Below are 15606 nucleotides of genomic sequence, written 5' to 3' on the forward strand. Positions count from 1 at the left end.
ACTCTATGAGTTTAACCCCAACACCAGGTAACTTAAAACACAAAGAACTTCAGTCAAGAAATAACATTTAAATATGCCGATATAAAAGCACAGAGCTGAAAATATGAACAGGAATAGGCAGTGTTGAACTCTCAAACCTTCAACTGTCTTCTCATTAAATCCAAAAAAAAAGACACTATACTAACTCAAAACTGGAATCAATCAAATCACCCATGACCCTAGATGAAAGCTAGAAAAAATATTCTGCTTGATCTGAAAAATAGATTCCAAATGTAAACAACAGAAAAATGATTTTCTAATCTGGAAGAGGATAAGTCAGGCAAATGAATGGTAGAGACATGCACGTGCCCTTTCCTACATAACTGGGTGTTAACTCAAAGAGAGTAGTGCCACATCTTCTCCATGCTTCTGTCAATGCTGCGCCATCATTGTGAAGATAATAGCCAGGCAGCTTGAGGTAAAACGTCTTAACATAATAATACTAGCCTTGCTAGCTTGACCCAAATTAATTCTTAATCATCATCAAATTGAATTTCTAACAGAGCAGCTATAGAATATAGGACAAATTAATAGGATTAAAAAGCCTTTACAAGTGCATCAGCAACTTCACATTCAACACTGAAAAATCACCCAAATTTCCATTAATCATATTTTAAGCATGATACTTACTGATAGAATTAACAGAATGCCACTAGGATGAGAGGCCCTCTGTTTAGATAACACCATAGCAAGAACATAGATCCAAATAAATCAAAATTTTCAAAATCATGAATGCTGTTATAGAATTGCAGAGCTAGTGTCCCTTGTACAGATACCCATTGCAAAAACATGTTAGGTTAAGCCAAAAAGACTAGAAAGCTGGAAAATCCAGGAATAAAACATTCCCACCGCACAGTAAACAGATCGAATCATAAGAGGCAAGAACGGAAATTTGTGATTAAGGAGGTAAGGATGTAAGAAATGATCCCAAATTTCAATAATGATCAGACCCCAAATATAAGATTGGCCAATCTTTCCACTCAATTCTATTTTCCTTAAGATATCTCTATTGCAAAATCTTGCAACCAAGCCAGATTGTGAAACCGGTCCATTCTTACTTGGTGAAAGATCAGAAGCCATATGTTCCCTCATGTTTTCTTTATTGAAGTGGAGGTAGAAGCTTCTGCACATAACCCCTCCTTGTAAAGTGAGGAGGAGAACTTTCACGGGATATTCTTTGTCTTCATAAAGCAACGGAAACATTGAATAACACGATACTGCATAGTTGAGGCATTAACATTTCTCAGTAACCTTGAGCACAGAAAGATGTCAAGACAATAAGGGGATACCAAATAGAAGCATCCAAGAGAAATAGAAAAGTAATATACAGTAGAAATGAAAAGACAAAAGATTAAAAGTCAAAGGAAAAACCTATTGACAGAAACATGTAGTGGGCTGCTTCTTCCAAACCATTTATGCTAACCAAGCTCAATGGTATAACAAAGTGTAGTGAGGCTTTCTCATGAACATGCCATCCAAACATGAATCCACACATGTATGCATATGCAAGCCACTGCACCAAATGCTGCTGTTTTGGATGCCTCCATATTTGGAAAATACACGGAAGTATTCCCAGCACCACCAACAGAAGACTTACCAGAGGTGTGATCTGCCAACATTGTAAACCCAAATGACTAAAAACCTAGCAGATGGATCAAATTAAGGTAATCTTTAAATAGAAAGTCAGCAAAAATATTAGTAGAAAGAAACCTGTGGCAGAACCATATAAGGTGTGAAATCACCAACAAGTCCACCAGTCAAAGAGGCTGTCGGAGATTTAAAGTCAAAACCAAACCTCCCGAGGGCAAAAGCAATAACTTTATCAGCTGTATTATAAAGTGCCCACACATTTGGAGCCCAGTAAGCATGGCACAAGCCCCTCCCAAAGGGAAATAAGCGCTTCAGAACTTGTGGTATCTGCAAGCAGAACCTACACGAATCAGAATGGCAATGTGAGTGCCAAAAATCCAAGATAGTTCAGGACATATTATCAAAGTACATCCAACTTCAGCCATGCAAACAGGAAGCGGAAACTATAATTCCAATCACAAAATGCCCTATACGAGACAAGATCGGTGATTCAACATACAAATTAATAATGCTTGCAAACAAAATTTTGTAAGCATCAATGTGCATATGCTGCATGCTTGTCCCGAAACAAAAAGCGTTATTGTAAAAGATCTGATATAAGCAAGAAATGTATTTGAAGTCTAACAGCCCCACACTAAATTAGAGTAACCTTGCAATAGTTCTTGGTCTTTGAGTAAAGGAACAGCAATTGCTTCCTGTTAAAATAATTATATAAGTAAAATATATTAAGTGAAGAACATGTGCAGGAGGATTTTGTTCCTGGTCTGTCTATGGGAGTGGACAATGTATGTGTTAATGCAGACTCTGCGTTGGGTGATTGGTCTGCCCTTTCAAATGTGCTTGCTTGCGATGTTGTTGCAGGGAATGATTCCTCTAATCCTGTGCTGATGGAAGAATGCAGTTTGACAAACTTCACAATTTTGATTCCTAAAAGTTAAAACATATAAATCAGTGAAGGTTCTTTAATGGTTGGTGTTTTGGCTTTTTGATTGCAACGACAATAGTATTGTCCTGTCCTACACTGTTTTAATTTTGCCAGCAGCCTCCTCTCTTCATATTGGAAGTGATTTTGTGACACGGCACTACTGATATTCTTATGTTCTCATAACCTTACACTTTTATAATACATTGAAAATTTGGGGAAAGATGTCTGTACTGTCATGTTATGCCATTTTGTGCTGGCTTTTATTGCGCGGAAGGGTCTTATTTTTGGATCATATTGATCTAATTTGGAACTTCATAGTTGGGCTATTCAGCTTTAGGAGCCACTCTTATGTCTTTTATATGTAATTATCTATTTTCTTATATATTAATATCTAAGTTACCATATTCGGTCACCTAGCACAAAAAATACAAGTCAATTCGGTACATATACGTATTTGGTTCGAAGTCGGCTCCAAATTGATATTTTATGAGGAATTTGGTGTACATCTTGTCAGAGGGACCCTAGTCGAATTTGCCATCTTCTGCAGCTAATTTGGAAAAGTCAACACGTGCCCAAAATGAATTTTCATCAATTTTGACGAATATGAAATGCATGTTGGGAGAGATTTGTCGTTTATAACTTTATAACTTTTATTTTAATTGTCAACAAACTATTATATGCCCGTCGGGTAACTTAGTTTATTATTGTTAAAGATTAGTTGCCTGCCAAACAAGAGGTTTATCATTGTTGCCATTTTACTCCTTCCTTACACCATTCACACCAATCAAATAATTAGGATTATATCTACCGAATACCAAGTACTAGTATTATCAGTTCCAGTTAACATTAATCATTTGTCTGGTGGTTAGCATTGTACAGGGGACTTAATAAATCCCATCAATGCGTATTAACTAAAATTTGGTGAATAACCATAGTGCCATGTCGGTTCCATTGTGCAAGACTCCAACTGGATTATTATAGGTTTACCCATAAATATGGCTAGCCCTTTATTTGTATATGTATTACTTATATTGACTGACAATTTTTTTAGTCCCTCGCTTACCTAAGTTGATTATAGATATTATTGACTTGACTTTATGTTTGTAATTTATTTCATTATTGTTCATTACTTTGTAATATTTCAATTTATTCATTTATTAATAGTATTAAATTATTATTGTTAAAGATTAGTTGCCCGCCTGATATAAAGAAGTTGAAACTAATCTCAACTATCACCCAACACACACACACACACATATATAAAAAGAAGTTGAATCTAATCTCAACTATCACCCAACATGTGTGTGTGTGTGTGTGTTTTGGAACATAAAGCATATATATATGAACGAACCAAACCCAGCCCAAAAAAAAATTCCGAATATTGAACCCGCATACTAACCAAAATCCAAACTGGCAACTTAGATTAATATATACAGGCTTTGTCTTTTGTTAAATATAAGTATAAGAGCAGGTCCCCATGCGGCTGCTTAGCTTAATTTGCTACCAGCCACTGCAGAACATTTTAAGGAGCATTTTGTGGAGCGGGTGACCCCATAAATACTAATTTCTGCTTATATTAAGCAGCTTAAAATTAATTTCTAAATAATGGACATAAATTTGGGAGGGAAAAAAATTAGAGGGAAATGTAAAAATGGAGGAAAAATAATGGAAGTAAATGAAAAAAAGGAGGGAAATTTTTCTATGCAGCCACCTGTCATTTTTTAAAAATATGCGGCAGTTGCTTGTTTTCACCCCCTCCTTTGAGTTGACAGCTTTTTTTTAATGAGCAGCTGCTGCTTCATGAAAGTAGGGAAAGATTCCAAATCTTCCTTTGCCGGTTATTAAAATATTACATGGGGACACTTGCATAGCTTATTTTTAAGAAGAAACTGGACTTAAGCAGCCGCATGGGGGACATGCGGTAATAGATTTGTGCATAGGAGAAAATATCAAAAATTTACATCGTGAAAATATTCAAATGTGGACTGCAAAAGTAAATCATTTAAATATACAGATAAAATCAATAACAAATTCTCAAAGCATATTGTAAGTCAAAGTTTTGTATAGTTTCATCCATCCTTGTATTTAAATCAATTTCTAACGATGATTTAATTGATCATTTAGGAATTGTGAGAAGCCAGAAACAAAGATAATTCAAGTTGATGACTAGAATCCAAGCACGCCTAATCAGAAAATGCCATTCAATTAGTAACCCTTCAGACTCAAATCATAAAAACATTGTCCTGGAAATTCACCCTAGACTAAGGACACAGATCAACTAAGATGTTCATCTTCTTCATGTCACAAGGTTAGGAAAGCTCAATAAGTTCAAGAAGGAGCAGGTTCAGATAACAACATTAAAAGAATTATCTTGTGTCCATTACTCTGATTTTGTAAGTCAAAGTTTTGTATAGTTTTATCCATCCTTGTATTTAAATCAATTTCTAATGATGATTTAATTGATCATTTAGGAACTGTGAGAAGCCAGAAACAGAGAAAATTCAAGTTAATGACTCGAATCCAAGCACGCCTAATCAGAAAACGCCATCCAATTAGTAACCCTTCAGACTCAAATTATAAAAACACTGTCATGGAAATTTACCCTAGACTAAGGACACAGATCAACTAAGATGTTCATCTTCTTCGTGTCACAAGGTTAGGAAAGCTCAATAAGTTCAAGAAGGAGCAGGTTCAGATAACAACATTAAAAGAAGTCTCTTGTGTCCATTACTCTGATTTTGTGTCCTCAAGCTTCTTGTCAGCATGATTTCTTTGCTCTCCCACGAGCTGAGAATGATATGGAAATGGAGGCAGTTCTGAATCTGTGTACGAAGATATTCACATCACATCTTGAGATGGAGGTCCAATGATCGAATTACAGTAGCAGGATGCGTCGGACGCATGGGGATTCACAGGAGCATGTTGATTTGAAGCTAACAATGAAGCTGCCATTCTAGACTCATCAAATCTCTTCTACTGTCATCTTGTTGACTGTGGATATCTACAGGGAGTGTTAAATTTGTTTTTGCTCATATGAAATTATTAAATTGTTGTTATTATATTATGAATGGTAACGAGGGTATTCAAGCTCCTTAAATTTTCTATTTTTAATGGCTAGGTAATAGTTGTCAATCTTCATTGAACAAAAATGAATGTTCTCTAACATTATACTCTCTCTCCTAGCATGAAAGGTTACATGCGCGTATGTTCTTTTCTCAATGGATTTGCCTCAAACAGCAACGGTAAATCTTTATCGGCAACGTGTCTTTCAGAATTGGATGACTCACACTCCATCTGTTTCAATCTTATTTAAACAGCTCCCTCTTGGCGACATCAAGTGTTCTTCTACTTTCATGCATTGTGGACTCTCCTCCCATTATCTCTGACAGATACGTTCGACAAGCTTTGGTTGTCATATTTATACCAATCTTATTGTCGCCTTTGTAACTGTTATTTATATGATCTTAATTATTCTCCTTGGTGGATTTTTTTTTGTCAGTTCCTATAACGTGGTAAAGACAGTATTTATCAAGATTACTGTCCATCATCTTTATATGGTCGGATATATAACGTTGCAGAATAAAAGTCGAAACACTCTCCTCTTGTGTTTGATCATTATGATCAGACAGGCTGAGTTCTTTCCTCTTACTGTCTCAGGTCAATAACTAGTCGTCATCTCCCACAGAATATGCACGACATATAGTTGTAGACTTTCGAACAGAGCAACTATGAAGCAATGGCGAATTGTTAGTAGAGGACCATGTCTGAGATCTTGGGGAGCTGTGGGCAAGAGGGAGAGATGTGTATGGGTTTCTGGGGAAGGCTATAATACTAAGGCAGGACCATCAAGTTCTGGAGCTTCTTCTCAAGCATCCTCTCATTGTGCAAACTCTGAGTGGGCCAGTTGTCACTAATATTTCTTCTGTGAACTTATTAGAGCCTTCGGCTGTGGATGTGTTGCACAAAATCACAATATACTGAGGGGTGTCTGCTGAATCTCTCATCAGTATGAGATGTCTCCGCCTTGCAGGAGATGAGTCGGGAGAGCCATCTGTTCACGATGGTCATTTCTTCAAGGATATTCTCTTCATTCATTATGATGTGGTCATTGGAACTTCAAGGGTTATCTTGTGCAACTTCCATCTGGACAGAACGTGAAAGCCATAATAATCAAAAGCAGATATATTTTTGTCAATAACAGAGCACTGTTTTTCAACACTTCATTCCCTTCTGCAATCAATTTGGGCACTGACCAGTTCTGGAGCTGGAGAATGTAATTGACGCCTAAGGGAGAAGCCAACCAGTTTCAGAAGTCATCTGCAAGTAAGTACAGGGGTCTGGTGTTGGTCACTCAGAATGGTACCTATTTCAGGCGAGAAAGAAGAGGTTAAGGAGAGTCGATATGCAAGAGAGCGCACAAAGATTTGATTTTGTTTCCAGGAAAGGATGTTGCTTCAGATTTCATTGGGATCATTATATCCAACAAAAGTATGTTGCTTCAGATTTTGTCCATGATGCTGACATGGACAAGTAACTATAGGAGGTTGCTGATAGCAATGAAAAGAATTCACAGAGATAAGTATCCTATGATTGAATTTTGAATTATTTTTTACTGGAAATAGTGTATGCTCTCGTCTATATATTTCTCTTCATGTTAGAATGATTCTATGGACCTCTACTAATCTCTTCCAAGACCAATCGAGAAGCAATAGGGTGACAAGAGATTGCAGCAACATCTGGTATGGAATCTTGAAAGAAAAGGATTCTCTTTATTTGGGATCATGTGAAATCCTGGTGTATGTTGCTAGTATAAGCCTGAAAGTGAGCTTCATGCTGGGTTATATGTCTGGTGGAGTATTTTAGTATGTTCTTTCTATGAGAAAGAAGAGGATTCTCTTTATTTGGGATCATGTGAAATCTTGGTTTATGTTGCTAGTATAAGCCTGAAAGTGAGCTTCATGCTGGGTTATATGTCTGGTGGAGTATTTTAGTATGTTCTTTCTATGAGATTCAAATTTTTGGAGATCATTTCGTGTGAAATCCTACCATGCGATGGTGTGTTTCAGTCTTAAGCTAAAACATGTTCCAATTCCCTGTTGATATCATTCTTGAAAATCTTTGTTGGTGTCGTGAATTTCAAGCAGGATTCTTTGTGCTGTAGTCTTGTGCACATCCTGATTGGTAATGGATACAAAAAAAAATTGCAATTACCAGCGATTTTCAAATTAGCTATCTGAAACTGGTGTAAGCTGACTTGCCATTCCAGGCTTGTTGCAAACATCCCAGGAGGCACTGAAAGTGATGTAAGGTGACTTGTCATTCCAGGCTTGTTGCAAGGATCCCAAAGATCCCAAAAGGCACTATAGGAGTGCAGATTGGAGCATTGCACATGAAAGATCATGCAGGCTATCACTGATTGTCACTATGTTCAATTCATTCTAAGAGGAGGAATTAAGATTCAGAGGGAGCTTGACCAGCAGAGGGAGAATGCCAAATCCTTTTGTTGTGAACCATCTAGCTCATGGAACAGTGTGACTATTAATACTCTGTTGTGAGGTTCTCACACCATCACCCCAAAAAAATTTTGGGGACCCCCTTTTTTTTAGTTGCCTTGGCAACTTTTCGGATTGTCCAGCAATCTTGATTTTTCGAGAGTTTTGAGCCTTGGACACCCTCAGGCCAATGGGAGAGACTTAGCTTATTTTCACCCAGTTTTGCTTGATCTTCCAGAACAACCAATTTCATCCTTAGGCCGGAAAAAATTTCAAAAATAACATTTGACAGGATAAAATTGTAAAATTTGTACTTAGACGTTTTCTTTTGAAAATCTGGATATAACTTGTGTAAATTTGAATAACTTTCAAAAGGGAAATTTTGTTAGACTTGAGTTTTGGAAAATCTTAAATTTTTCTTTGGTGGAAAAAATTAATCTTGTCAAGATGAAGTCAAATTGCAAAATCGATTTTAGATTCTAGAAGTAATTTTATTTTTGTCAAAAGAATTTTAAATGGTATAGCAAAATTGATTTGGAAGAAAATTGCAAAAAATTGTCTTTAAAAGATTAAAATTGCCTTGAAAACTTTTAGCCTTTAATGAAATTGGTAATTTAATATTGAAAAATGGCTTTTGGTTAGCCAAAGTCCAATTTTAATGACGTATTAATTAATAAATCCTCATTAAATGGAAATATTTAACACCCCCAAGGCATTGTTTAATTTCTTGTTGCAATTTGAAACTAATTGGCAATTTAAAAAGGCAATTTCATTTTGGCAAAGTTAATTTTTAGCTAAGTATTTAATTGTGGGCCATAATTTTGCATTAATTATTGTTTTTCTTGCTCCCAGGGTCCAAATCGGCCAGCTAGGAGGAAGGAGGAAAGTTGGGTATAAGAGGAGGCCTCTCTCCCATTTCCTCCTCACTTCTCACTTCTCCTTCTCAAGGTGTGGGTGATTTTGCAAGAGCAGATCTTCTTCTTGTTTTGGCAATTTTTGGCTAAGGGCAGATTTCTTCTTCCTTGGACAATTTTTGCAAGGGCAGATTGGTATTTTCCTTGGATGATTTTTTTTTGCAAGAGCAGATCTACACTCTTCTTGCTTGGCGAATTTTGTGGGAGCCAAAATTTGTGAAAGATAAAATTCTGATTTTCAAGAGGAGCTGCGATTTCTGCCCTAAATTGAGTGATTTTATTTGGAAAATTATTGAGATCAAAGGTCTGAATTTTTGTGGAGAAATGGGGGACAGTTTCAAGTGTTTAAATTTCTGATTTGCAAGAGGGTTTGAAATTCTCAAGGTCTGATCCTAAATTCCAAAAAAAAGATCCGGCTATTGGTAAAAGTAATTTCAAATCATTTAGAGTTGAAAGGGGTCCTTAAGCTGATTTCTTTCTTTTGTTCTAGTCTAAGAATTGCCTCCCTTGGTTCTACTAGTTTAATTGTCCACCACTTTACCATCCCGTAATAGGTCGACGAGATGGAGGATGTTAGTACAAACAAGAATCCTAAGGGGAAAAACACTAAGAAAGACAAAACGAATATGATGCCGACACCAATATCGGTATAGTAGACATGATACGGGTAAAGGACAGACTAAAGGGAGGGCAATCCCCTTTGGCAAAGAAGATATTCAAAAGGCGGTTGCACATCACAACCCAGGTGTCGATACTTCCATTACAACCATGATGAGCGACATCGGAGCAACACTTGATTTTGAAGATATTAGAGAAGAGGACATCAATGGAGAAAAGCTTGGATCGAGATTGGATGAGCTAGGAAGGGTTGCTATCAAGAAGAAACAATTGAACACCCTTTCCTCCCTAAATGCTTTCATTAAATTCGCAAAAGGATATGAGAAAGATCATGAGAAGACACTACAAGCAACAAATAGCGTGATGAAATCAGCGAAGCTCAAGATAAAGCACACACCTTGTCCTCCTATAGAGGAAGTCAACGAAAGGCTAGCTAGGTTCATTGCCTTAGCTAAAAGAACAAAAGAAAAGGGAAGAGTCATATTAGAAGATCATTTAATGTAAGCCCAACTGGCAATATCTCTCTCTTCTAGAATAGGACAAGTGTCTATTTCTGATTGGCCGCCATTTTGGTGCCTTCTCATTGGTTGCCACTTTTACACCTTTTCCATTGGTCCATTGATGAGGTGGTGTCTTCTCATTGGCTGATGGGGTGGCAACCCTAATTAGGGTTTCTAGGATTTAATCTGGATCGTCGATTTTGCTTTTGATCTCTACCGTCAGTTGTAATTTTGGCATCTATAAAAGGCCATTTGCTCTCATTTGTAAGGGTTGGAGAAAATTGTTGCATAAGATAATACCAAAATTCGCTATTTCTTTCTCATTGTTGTGACTTGCATGGTGATTAAGGGCCTTTGGTATTATTGCATGGTTTCTACTTCCAAAAAGTTACAGTATATTTCTTTTCAAGTTGTTGAAGCAAATTTCATTTCAAGCTGCTAAGTAAGAGTAAGGTAGATAGATAATTGTATGGTAGCAATAGTAGATGTTTGATAGGGATCAATACTAGACCACTAGCATCCTAGCAGCTTGTTGGGAAGCCTTGCGTGGCAAAATAGTTTATTTTTCTTTTGAATCATTGCACTTGTGGAAGTGAGGCCGCTAGTTAACTTTCATTAGGTTCGATCCCAATCCATTTGCTAGTCTTCCATCCATAGGAGTAGGAGTAGGATAGCAAGTAACTTAGGACTTAGAACTTAGGAGAAGAGAGTTAGAAAAACACCAGTTGTAAGAACCATTCACCCTCCACCACCATCACTTTCCATCAACATCATCTAGCATTCACACCAAACCACCATCTCCATCATCCCACCAAAGTCCAAGTCATCCTCAACAATTTGTGTAAGGCCACCTACATGATTACCAGCAAATCACATCGATAAAACTGAGCGAGTATCCACAAGAGTAAAGAACATTGGAGTTGTTCTCATATCCCATGGGCAATAACTTTTCAAGAGAGGAATTATATGTTTGATACTCCGTATCGGATATTTAATTACTAATATGTTATGTAAGTGATACAAAACTCGCATCAACATTATCTGGCGCTAGGAGGAGGGCCTGAAAATTTTATTTTGAGGATTTGTTGGCATTATGAAGAAGAATAGTGCTCCCTAGATCAAATCAGCCTAGAGCAACTTGGAGAACACTTCAAGATCACATTGTAGCAAGTCTGTGCTCAACTGCTTGGGAGGAAAGTGAGAACACTAGAGAGTACCTAGACATCGTTGACGTGCTAAATCAAGAAGAAAGAAAGCAAGAGCTATTGAAAGGAGAATTCAAAAGAGATTAGAACGTCAAAGAGAATTGGAAAGGAAGCTTGAGAGAGAAAGGAAAGCACAAAGACAAGCTCAAGCTATTGTTGACAAGAACTTGAATTAGAGAGATAATCAAGTTGAGATTATTTTCAAGCTGGATAGAAAGATTGGGTCTTTTTCCCCCAAAAGATTTGAGAAACTAATATTGGATAAGAGGCAAAGGACACTGAGAAATACACCACACCAAGAAGAAGACTTACTTGTGTTAGAATTTCACAAGAAATCAAGGAACCGTTGGGTCCCTGATACCTCAAACTTAGCTAGCCCCCTAATTAGTACCAGTTCAGGCTCAAGTTAATCCATCAGTTCAGGCTCAAGTTAATTCACCAGTTTAGGCTCAAATCAACCAACCAACGATGGCTCAACCACCTTGGATCCAAAACAACGCCTCACCCCTCTTATTCCAACAATATCATGATCTACCGAAGAATCTGGCAGTATTCTGCTCCAAGTTTTTTGTCAATGACCCTAATTGTACAACAGAGGAGCATATCAAGGTATTCCAAGAGGCATTGTGCAATAGAAGAATTCAAGAGGAGGATGTAGCATGTAGGCTTTTCCTTTATTCATTGGGGGAAGAAACTTATTACTGGTTTGTCAATTTACCGGCATCATCAATAACGAGATGGGTTCAGCTCAGAGAGGCCTTAATTGCAAAATTTGGTATGCCCATCACACTGTTGGAGTTACATAGAAAGTTTCTAGACATAAGGAGACATGATAGAGAAACAATAAGTTCCTTCAATGATCGTTTCTATAAGGCTTACACGAGATTGCAAGCCCCTTACACAATGACGAAAGCTGGCGTATTGGAAGCATACTACAGTGCCTTAGACAACCAGACTGCTATGTTCACGAGAATGGTGAATCCTGCTCCCACAACGTTGACTGAAGCCTACACTAAAGCAATTGAGATAGGGAAGCAATTGGGCCATCAAGGAATAGAACCCCAAGGTGCAAGATATCCAAATAATCCAGTTCCATAGCTTGCATACTAGGCACCTGAAAATCAGTTAGTACTACATCTGGGGCCTCCATTATGTCAAGCACCGCCATCAGTGCAAGTTAATCTACAAAGTGCAAGTTCCTCCACAAGGATGCAAGAAGAAAAGGATGATATGAAAGAGTTGATTGAACAAGTCAAGAAGCTGTCTATGGAAGTCACCTATTTGAGAAACCAGAACAATCAACTCCAAAGTTCCCAAAGAAATAATCAAAGGAATAATTACTAGAATCAAGGTGGAGGTTATCAAGGAGGATATCAAAGAAACCATCAAGAAGGAGGATACCAGAGGAATTATCAAGATAGAGAGATCAACATTTAGAATTAGGATGTGCAGAATTCAAGAGAGCATCTAACCTGTTTCAAAACATAATAGATGAGTCGAATAATCAGGAAGATGTTAAGGTTACAGGGTATGAGATTGTCCCGTCCCCAGGATACGATCAGTGCTTGACTTTTGAGGAGTTTTCATTTCCTCCAGAATTTGAAGCATATGAAGAACACCAAGGGAGATTTCCTCCCCAGTCAGCAAACGGACCAATTGATGAGGAAATAGATCAAAAGGGATATAGCAATGGGTCGGATTTTTCTTTCCCACCTTTGGAAGATACTGTTCTAGTTCAAGGGACAGTTGGGAACCAAACATTTCAACAACCGACTAGCAATGCAAGGTTCTATCAGAGGAACAACAAGAGAAATGATGGACCCCTTACATCCTCCATACCCCCAAATAATTTCAATACGCCTCCACACCCCAATGCGAGTAATGTACGAAATGCTTCGAGGGATGCACCTGAATACAAACAAGCCAACCACAACAATGGAAATGGACAACCGAGCGTTCAACAAAACACACAGCAGAACAATCAAGGTACTCAAAGAGCGCAAAATGTCCAGTTGACACAAGAAGCAAATAGAGGAAGAACTAGAAACAATGTCGTGAACAATGAAGAGTTGAAAAGATTAGGACAAAGTGTGACAAAGGAGATGAAGAAGGTCAAAATCAATCTCCCTTTGTTCGAATTATTGAAGGTAGCGGAGATTAGAGACACGTTCCTTGATAGTTTGAAAGATAATAAATCACAAGGATCTCACACTCAAGGTGCAACAGCGCATACTCAAGGGAGGAATCCTCCTAACTCGGTACATGTAATCCAAGATGTTCCAGGAACAAATATGACAAACTCATCTCAAGACACTTCATCCAGAAAAATAGGAAGCTCTACACAGGAGATTGCATATGGTGATATCAGTGAATTCAACAAACAGTCGAGACCTCAACCAGTTTACATGGCTCAAGGATCAACCCCTGTAGACCAACAAACTCAAAGGAATCGAGAGCCGATAAACAATAAGGAAACAATGAAGAAAGAAGAGGCTGCTCAACCAACGAATTTCGAGGTGAAGCCAAAGCAAGTACATAAGACACCCGTGGTGTATTATCAAGGAAAGGATGAGCCAGCCCCACCCTTACTATCAGTAAGGATGTTCGGGAAATTGCTTCACAATTGCTTGATAGATTCAAGGGCATCAAGTAACGTCATGCCTTTGAACATTTGCAGAAGATTAGGAATCACGCCTTTGGGATCAAACGGAAGAGTTACTCAATTGGATAAAACAGAGGTGTTGGTAGTGGGCTAGCTACACAACATACACATGTAGTTGGCATCTGATCTAAGGATGGAACATATGGTAGACATTTCAGTGGTAGATATGGCCAATACTTATGGGTTGATCCTAGGTCGAGATTAGGCTAGAAGACTGAATGGATATATGGCAACGGACTTCTCTCACATGTGGCTCCCATGGAAAGGACTACTAGCCAACCAGATCAAGATCGATAGTACCCCAAGGTTGAGATTGACAATCACAAAAAATGGGAATCAAACGAAGTATTGTTCGTGGAAATGAATATGAGCACCTACAAACCCAAGAAGGCAAAAGTGTTGACTATGAACATCATAAGTGAAGGAAAGGATTCCACCGAGATCCTAATTGAGTCAGATCCAGATGCTTCATCCGATGAGGGTGAAAGCATGTTTGAGAGCTTCAAGGACTTTGTGATTACAACTTTGCAGCAAGGAGTGGAGTTGGGCAACCTAACACTAGTAAAGAACTTATTATTACCCAACTGATGCAGAATTCACAATGCATTCCACTCGGAGTTATCTTGCTCCTTGTGTACAGTGGCCTTAGAACAAGTGGAAAAGAGAATCCCAGGAGCCCTAAAACGAGAAGATCAACATGGCAAACAGAAGGTTGAGATTCAACAAGTTGACAAGGCAGAAAGTAGCATGACGGGAGAAACGAAGAACCGAATTACACCATTCAATGCAGAGATAAAAGAGGATGATGAAACGAATGAGTCGAAGAATTTCCAAGAGGAGAAGTATCAAGAAAGCAATGGAGTATGGACTCTAAGGTTCGATGGCTCCAAAACTAAGCAAGGAGTCGAAGCCGGATTTGAGTTAGCCAGCCCAACAGGGGCAACATATTTGGAGGCACACAAATTACAATTCCCATGCACCTACAACATGGAAGAGTATGAAACGTTCATTCTAGGCTTGTTGTGTGCTATTAAGAAAGGTGCCAAAATACTTCATGTGCTCGGGGACTCATATCTAGTAATTGAGCAGATAAAGCAGAAGTTTGCTTGCCATGACAAAAGGTTGAAGAGATATAGAAAGCGAGTCTGGGATTTGATAGAAAGCTTTAATGCCTTCAACATCAAGTTTAATTATAGAGCAAACAATCAGGTGGAAAATGCCCTCGCACAGACTGCAAGCTCACTAGCACCAATTAAGTTGGATGGCTCGAAGAAGTTTAGAGTTGAATTGGCATCGGTCCCATCAGTATCAGACAATCAAGAACTTCCAGGTATTCGAAGATGATAGACATATCCTCAAGTTCCTGACTAACTTAGATGTCTTCACTGCACAAATCATTGATGGTGAAGTGGATGAAGACGCAGAAATCGACGTAGGAGTGATGAGCCTAAATACCAACACTATCCAAAGGGAATGATTGAATTGGAAAGAATATTCGACATCGACCAATTCCACAAAACACAATATCAACCTACAGGAAGCGATGAGTGTGAAAAAGTTAATTTGGGAACAAAGGATTGTCCCAAAATTGTCCACATTGGGAAAGTTTGCACGCCTAAGGAGAAGGCGGATATATTGAATTTGATGAGGGAATTCCCTGA

At 38.1% G+C, this 15606-nt stretch overlaps 1 protein-coding gene across 1 annotated transcript in view; it reads right to left on the minus strand.

Annotated features, from left to right (window-relative positions):
* Positions 1 to 611: 611 nt before the first annotated feature.
* Positions 612 to 15606, minus strand: part of LOC149567265 (ALG6, ALG8 glycosyltransferase family) — a 30333-nt gene continuing 15338 nt past the window's right edge. The window contains exons 2-4 of the mRNA XM_089820435.1: positions 1750 to 1956; positions 1411 to 1648; positions 612 to 1256 (exon numbers count right to left, since the gene is read on the minus strand). Coding sequence (XP_089676561.1) covers positions 832 to 1256; positions 1411 to 1648; positions 1750 to 1956 — 870 coding nt within the window. The 3' untranslated portion in view covers positions 612 to 831. The remainder of the gene's footprint in view (positions 1257 to 1410; positions 1649 to 1749; positions 1957 to 15606) is intronic.

Source organism: Cupressus sempervirens, chromosome 3, assembly GCF_028749045.1.
Source record: "Cupressus sempervirens isolate cs-2001-9-10 chromosome 3, ASM2874904v1, whole genome shotgun sequence".
NCBI lineage: Eukaryota > Viridiplantae > Streptophyta > Pinopsida > Cupressales > Cupressaceae > Cupressus > Cupressus sempervirens.